Source organism: Piliocolobus tephrosceles, chromosome 1, assembly GCF_002776525.5.
Source record: "Piliocolobus tephrosceles isolate RC106 chromosome 1, ASM277652v3, whole genome shotgun sequence".
NCBI lineage: Eukaryota > Metazoa > Chordata > Mammalia > Primates > Cercopithecidae > Piliocolobus > Piliocolobus tephrosceles.
Window position 1 is genome coordinate 90,383,986 of NC_045434.1, and position 8,091 is coordinate 90,392,076.

At 44.5% G+C, this 8,091-nt stretch overlaps 1 protein-coding gene across 1 annotated transcript; it reads left to right on the forward strand.

The window, feature by feature from the left end:
• Positions 1-691: 691 nt before the first annotated feature.
• Positions 692-1,593, forward strand: C1H1orf68 (chromosome 1 C1orf68 homolog). Its single transcript, XM_023214382.2, has one exon. The coding sequence runs from the start codon at positions 692-694 to the stop codon at positions 1,409-1,411; it is 720 nt and encodes a 239-aa protein (XP_023070150.2). The 3' UTR covers positions 1,412-1,593.
• The last annotated feature ends 6,498 nt before the right edge of the window (positions 1,594-8,091 follow it).

Consider the following 8,091-nt stretch of genomic DNA (forward strand, 5'->3'; position numbering starts at 1 on the left):
GGTATTCCTGTGTAAGAAGGGACTTTAGAGAACTGGCTCCCCATCCCCTTAGCTGAGTGTGGTTGTGCAGTCCTCTCTTGGGTCCATGGGCTAATGAGGCCAACTGAGAGTCCAACTGGTTCGAGGAGCACATGGTGGAAACCTGCTCAAATTTAGCCTTGTTCTTTGCTCCTCACTGGGCACAGCTTGAGGCTTATGTTGGCTCAGGGTCCATTGACACAAATTTGCCTTTACTGGGTATTCCTTGTCTGGGCAGGAGGAAGAGGAGAAGTCACCCTGGAGAGAATTGGTGGCAGGGGGCAATCACCTAGGAGCAGCAATTTCCAAAGGGTAATTCACAATGCAGACACTGAAGTAAGATGAGGGGAGGCTTGGAGAGTTGGATAGAAACACAGGCAGCACCATTTCAAGCCTCCATTTCCCAGTATAGAGACTGAGGCCCAGAGGTGAGCAGTGACTTGTACCAAGCCACATAGCCAGGTGCAGGCACAGGAGGAGAGATGAGAGTCCCTGGCTCTGAATCTACCTTATGCCAAGTATACAGCCTCTGGATGTCTGCAACCTTCTCAAGAAAGCCCTGCTTGCAAATCACTGTATTCAAAGGGGATGTTGAAGGTTTCCCCTAGAAACCTTCCTAGTTTTGCAGTTCTAACGAAACCTTTCTTTATAGATTTTGCAAAGCCACAGAACAATGTGTGACCAGCAGAAGCAGCCACAGTTCCCTCCATCTTGTGTGAAAGGTTCGGGACTAGGGGCTGGGCAGGGTACCAATGGTGCCTCTGTGAAATGCCCAGTTCCATGCCAGACCAAAACTGTCTGTGCGACGGGCCCTGCTCCATGCCCCACTCAAACCTATGTGAAGTACCAAGTTCCATGCCAGACTCCAACCTATGTGAAATGCCCAACTCCCTGCCAAACCTACGTGAAGTGCCCAGCTCCCTGCCAGACGACCTATGTGAAATGCCCAACTCCCTGCCAAACCTATGTGAAGTGCCCAGCTCCCTGCCAGACGACCTACATCAAAAGTCCAGCTCCCTGCCAGACCCAGACATGCTGTGTCCAGGGTGCCTCTCCTTGCCAGAGCTATTATGTTCAAGCTCCTGCAAGTGGCTCAACCTCCCAGTACTGTGCCCCTGACCCATGCTCTGCTCCCTGTTCCACCAGCTACTGCTGTCTGGCTCCCCGGACCTTCGGGGTGAGTCCCCTGAGACGCTGGATTCAGCGGCCCCAGGACTGCAACACAGGATCGTCTGGCTGCTGTGAGAATTCGGGAAGCTCTGGATGCTGTGGTTCTGGGGGCTGTGGCTGCAGCTGTGGATGTGGCAGCTCTGGGTGCTGCTGTTTGGGAATTATCCCCATGAGGTCCCGAGGTCCTGCATGCTGTGACCATGAGGATGACTGCTGCTGCTAAACATACGACAGCTCAACTCTGGAATGCACTGACCCGCTACCCCTTCTGGAACACGCACCAGCTTCTGGCCCCCTTTCTGTTACTGCCGGTGAGGTAGAACCTCATCACTTCACCTCTGTGCTTTGCTTCTCTACCAAGGCAGCCTGCCAGAGTTAGCACAGTCCCCAAACTTTGGCATGAATAAAGCTGTGAATGCAATTCATGGTAATTTCTGTCTGTTTATTTGGTCCATATTTATGCTTTTCTATCAGGCACTCTTCTGCGTCTTTCTCTTCTTACTCTTGTTTCTCAGCTAGAGGAAAGATCTTCACGAACATGAACAAGTGGACTGAGCTGGTGAAATCCCAGCCTGGGAGCCCCATGCCTTCTAGAACGCTGTGAATAAACTTTCCCATGCAAGTTAGAAGCATCTGATAATGGAGATTTGAGGGTTGGGGCTGTTTCTGTGCTGCCCTTTGATGAGTCTCAGAGCGGGGTTGACCATGAAGAGACTCTCGTCTTCCCGGGTGTTGGAGGGATTGTGAAATTGTATCCACTCAGGAGTATCACTGGACCATGTACCCACCACTGTGCAGAGGGCTTGAACCCATGCAGGACTTTATACATTACATTTTCTCATCTGACAGGCTTGCTCTCTTGAAACTATAGGTTGAAGGCCTGAGGGAAGAGGCTAGGAACCCCACTGAAGTGGGTAGTTATTCACCAGGTCAGTCTAGGTAGTAAGTGAGCCATCTCCAAAGGAAGGTGAATCTTGTGTGAGGGGCTTCCGGGTCCCATTCTGGGCCCCTCATCCTAGTTAGCTCTTTCTTCTCCATCGCTTAGCTAGCTCTAGAGAATTTGGGGTGGAATTCTGTAACTAGAGATTCCAAAATACACACATTAAAAAATAGAGGAGTAACAAGTGTTTAAAACAACCCCCCGAGGCCTGGCTCATAGGAGACAATATGTTTGGTGATGCATAAATGAATGTATAAAGGAATGAATGAAAAAGAGCAGGGAATCATGTGTTTGTTTCTAAACTGTCTCTGTGGATTAACCCTGGACACTAGCAGAAGGTTATCTTGACTACTCTGCTGCCTTTGAATGTCTGAACACCTGTAGCTCCACAAACAGCACACAATCCCTTCATCCAAACTCCCTAAACTTGCAGCCCAGTCACTGGAAACCCACTCAGGGATGGAACTGCCTTGGCCAGGGCCACACTTCCCTCTTGTACCAACTGGGTCCTGCAGTGTAGGAGGATGGGGTGCTGAAGTTCCCTGTGGTCTGGTCTCTTTAGAGAATGGTATCTGCAAAGCCCAACCCAGCACTGAAAATATTGTAGGGAATCCAATACTTAAAATCCAATGCATACTTCTAAAAATCCCATTTCTATCCTTTTGAATTCTTTCATATTCCATAGCTGTTCATCAGCTTCTCACTAAACTCTCCCAAATGTTCTTAACATCCAGACATTGTAGCTTCTTTGATTTCTTTCTCTCCTTGCTCGCTCTCCTTTCCTCCTCAATCCCACCTGGTTCTGGTACTGGTTATGTAAATGATTTGAGTTTTTCTGTCTCCCTTGTTAATTCTCTCTGTACTTACCCAATCTTAGTATTCTCTGTTCCACAGAAATTAACCAACGAAAAAAACCTCTCCTCTTTTCTCCAGCTGTTCTAATGCTCTCTCTAGCTCACTCTACTGACTTTGTATAAGAGGGAGGAATGTAGTTGAAACAAAGAGCTAACCTGATGAAGCTCACCAAACTTAACCTGCTTTGCTTGCTTTTAGTTACTTACTTCTAGTTAATCTTAAAACCTGTGTAGCTAAAAGTCACACAGCTAAGCAATCTGCTAGCTTCCTTTTAGTGAACATCTCTGACACATAAGTTACCACGCTGATGGTCCCTTGTTGTTTGTTAAGAACTTGGTGTTGGTTGTTTTCTAGTTCAAGTTGAAACCGCTGACCCTTCCACTGGGCCTGCAAGAATGCCTGAGAGGTGACCTTTTGATGTCAGAGGGTCAGAAGCTCCTCCCTCAGATTATGCTAATGCCACCATTTTCTGAACATGTTTCTTATGAAGAGCCATGAAGCTCGACTATGCATGTGCAGGTCGCCACTTGCCTCACTGTTCCTCGCGTCCAACTGCCTTTCCCCAGGCCCTGAACTACCTTGCTCCTCTATCCCATAAATATCTCTGAAACCATATCTTTGGAAAGGTGGATTTGAGATATGTTGGCTGTCCTGGCTTACAGGGCACAGGCAGCACACATCTAGTTCAGTAGCACAAGTATAAAGCTCAAAGGGCAAAAATATAATTTTCTTTAATAGGGTGCATGAGTGGAAGAAAAAGTCAAGGAGCAAAAACCTACACATTAGTACATCTTAATTGATTGCATATCTTAGACTTTTCTGTTTTGTTATATAGGATCATAATACATGTTGCCCTATGACTAGCTGTTTTCATTTAATACATGAATGTTGAACATACATTTTGGTTAGTGCATATAGTTGTATCTTATTTTTGTTGTTGTTGTTTGGTTTTTAATATTTTCTTAGTGTGGTTGCTCAAAGATTTATCTAACCACCCCTCTAAATCGCCCTTTTTGATTTCTTTCTTTCTCTTCTGTTTTTTTCTCTGTCTCTGTTTGTCTCTTATTGTTACTATATAAGTTGCTGTTAAGGCTTTTTAAAAATGTTTTCACATTTTCTATTGAAATGAAACACACTTCTAGAAAAACATACAGATTATAAGTGTATTACTCACTGGACACACACGTGTAACCACCATCTGGATCCCAGAAAGCTAATGTCATATTGAAAACAAATAAAGTCTCTGTTTACCATGAACTAGGAGGCTGAATTTGGAGATATGAGATGGATTAGAGCAGAAATAGCTTTATATAACCCCAAACCTGCGCAGGAGCCCTGATTGTGTGTTAGGTGGATATGCAGAAAAGACAATGTAAAAAGAAGCATCGGCCCTGAGGTCTAGGTCCTCCAGGCATCCAGGTGAGTTCTGAGAGCACCTACCAGTGACTCCAACACGTAGCAGCGTGACCTTGCTCTTACACAGCGCAGAGGACACTGAGCAGCCTGAGACCAGTGCTTGAGAAACCCTCAGTAACCTGGCCAGTGTGAAGGGTCTATAACAACTTTCTTGTCAGATTATAATTCATTTATCTAATATACAGTCATTGAACTTCTGTGTCATTCTGGGTACCATTTCTATTGGTTTGGAGTTTACAGCAGAGAGGAAGAATTTTAAAAATCAAGTAATTCAATAAACAAATGAAAGTTGCATCTAGGACTAGAGTTACGAAGAAAGCGTTTCAAATACTCTGTAATATGCACATTTTACATGGTCGGGAAGATCAGAAAAGACTTCCCTGAGCAAGTGCAGCTTGACCCCAAGGTTGAGCAGGAGTTACTAACAAAGCGGTGATGGAAGACCTTTCCATGCAGAGGCAAGGGCACAGGCAGGGTCTGTTGCAGGGAGCGGGAGGGGCAGAGAACAACAAGTGTAAAGGCCTGGTGATAAGAGAGTGAGAATTGAAGCAGAAAGGGGCAGAAGTGCCTGGGGGCTAAGGGCAGCCTCAGTGTGGGGCATCCCAGCAGCCACTGCCAGGTTGCAAACAGGCCATGTGATTTGTGCTTTTTAAAGTTTAATTTTCTCTGCAGAAAAAAAAAAAAAAAAAGATATACTTTTAGAGCATATAAAGGACAATGTAAAACAATTGCCCAAGAGCATTAGTGTACCTGGTTCTCTCCTGACACTGGCATGCATAACTCCCCTCTCTGGGTCTGGTTTTCATGTCTGTGAGATGGCAGCTTGGGCCATAAGACGAGTAGGGTGCATTTCAGCACCAGCAGCAGGTGATCTTTGCCTCCTGGTACAAGGACTTCAGGGTCTCATTTTAAAACCGATGAGTTATGGCCTTCAGAATATTCAGTTTCAAGACATTTTTTGTTTAATCAAAAGTTCTACCATATTCTGTTTTTTTGTTTGTTTTGTTTTTTTGTTTTTTGTTTTTGTTTCAGGTGACAAAGGATTTATTGGAAATGGAGTAGCCACAGATTTAAGTAAGAAATGGCACACTTGAATTTCAGGAAAAACAAACTGAGGAAATCACAAGGACTTCAGTTTCAGGAGTCTGTGGCCTTTTTGATAAAAGTTGATCCTACAAATGTGACTCAGCTCCTACTAACATCAATTTCTGTGTCTCTCATTTTGACGTCAAATTCTTTTTTTTTTTTTTTGATACTTTAAGTTCTAGGGTACATGTGCACAACATGCAGGTTTGTTACATATATATACATGTGCCATGTAATCTTGATGCACTGTTTCTAAGGTAAGATAATCCAAATTTCCTGGCTTTTTTTTTTTTTTTTTTTTTGAGGTGGAGTCTCTCTCCGTCGCCCAGGCTGGAGTGCAGTGGCACGACATCTACTCACTGCAAGCTCCGCCTCCCGGGTTCACGCCATTCTCCTGCCTCAGCCTCCAGAGTAGCTGGGACTATAGGCGCCTGCCACCACGCCCAGCTAATTTTTTGTATTTTTAGTAGATACGGGGTTTCACCATGTTAACCAGGATGGTCTCGATCTCCTGACCTTGTGATCTGCCCCCCTGGCCTCCCAAAATGCTGGGAATACAGGCGTAAGCCACCACGCCCAGCCAACTTCCTGACTCCTGATACCTCTACAATATTTATTGGAGATTTAACAGTAAATCATTTAGAGACAATGACAAGTCCAAAACATGGAACGAAACCCCGGGGAAACTGAACAGAGAATCCTTGAACAGGCTGAGATGCTGCTATCCTGGGATCTACTGTGAATCTGCTTTCCCATAGTATTTCTGGAGTAGAAAAGTCTGCTGAGTAGAAAAGTCTGCTGAGTAGAATCCTAACCCCACTTGCCTGGGTAAGATAGTTTTTATGATGATTTCTCTTGCAGGAAAATACTTCTGCCAAATTTCCTGAAAGTAAGGCTAATACCTGCAGAGAGACTTTGTAATATTTCACAAAATTACTAAATAAAACATAGTCATATACATCTAAACTTTTGTATCTTACATGTATATTATACATGTATTGTGAATGTACAGCCAATATTAGTAAATACCCATAAGACAAATGACTCAAATCTGTTTATTCCTGACACCTAAAGGAAAAGACAGAGAATTGCTCTTTATTTATTGAGGGCCTACGATGTGTGCCGGGCACTGTGTTAGTCACTCCGCATGTGATGTTCTCCTTATCTGAACAATGGGAACACTGGTCTAAATTAGCCGGCAGGTTTTGGGAGAAGGCCAGTGTTGACAGTGTTGTGGTAAGATCTGGATTTTTGAGTCAGACACGTGTATTTACTGACCCTATGACTCCAGACAAGTCTGTGGTCTCTCTGCTCAGAGAGATCGTGTCTTAAACTGCCTAAGATAATGCCTTCCACATAACAGGTTCATAATGTGTTAAGCCATTTTCCTATTCTTGGTTGGAGGTGCTCCGACAGGAAATATGAAATGCAACTTAGAGGCTAAGAGGGTGACAATCATATTAGATGAAAAGTATTAAGGGGATTTATGGTTTGGAATTTTTAGTTCTATGGTAAAATGTAGTGAGAGAAGGTTTTCACTACAGACAAAGTTATGAAAATGTGTAACCTGACATTACAAGTGACTGTTGTCTCCCAGCTTCTCCTACCTCTGTTTTTATACCAGCTCTGCCACAAATTCTTTCTGTAACATTAAATAAGCCACTTCACCTATTTGCACCTCAGTTTCCTCTTCTGTAAAATGGGGAAGTTGGGTGAGACCATCACTAAGAGCCTTTTCTACCTCTAATACTCTGTAGCTGCCATTCTTTGAATCTTCCTCAAAGTTTAGAGAGAGTATCTCCCTAAGATACTAGAAATGGGGCAGTGGTTTTAGAGATCACCACTTGCACCCCATAATGGAGCATAAGAAGTGGGGCCCCTGAATAATAGCTCCTGGATTGGAGCCAGTGCTTGAGAAAAAAAGGGGAATCTATACCGGGTCCTCAGACAGAAGTTGGCTTGGGGAAATGTCATGATCAGATATGTTTCTTTGTCATCTGTGTAAGGATCTCCACCCAGCTGATGGCAGCATATGGCCTGATTTAGCATGTCAGCTGTGTGAAACAAATGGGTGTTGGGGCGGGCTGGGCCACCGGCGGAGAAAGAGGAGGCAGGGTAGTATGTGCAGCACCAAAGGGCTGAGAAAGGCGGGCAGTGAGTCATATTCTCGGAGATCCTCATGACCAGCGCTTGTGCTCAGCTTACATGGACGTTCTGCTGGGAGACCTGTTTGTCTTAACCTACTAGACTGGGCACCCTGCCTTGTTTGCTTTGATTTACCCAGAGCCAAGCACAGGATGGCACTCAATATATTCCTGTCAAATAAAGGAATAAATTTTCCCCCATTCAAGTGTTTATGGAGATTTCCTGTATTGTGTAAATCCAGTCTAATTACTCAGGGAGCATCAGAAAGGACTCCTGGGCCTGGCTTCTGTGGATTTCTCAGACCAGAAAATGTCAACTAAACACTATCTACTGTTCATTGAGCCTGTCACAGTGCCAGGTCCTCTGACCACCCTGTCTCAGAGAGTACATCGTCCAATTCCTCACCCTACCCTGTTTTATTTTTCTTCCTAGACTGTTTTACTGCCTGATACTATATTATA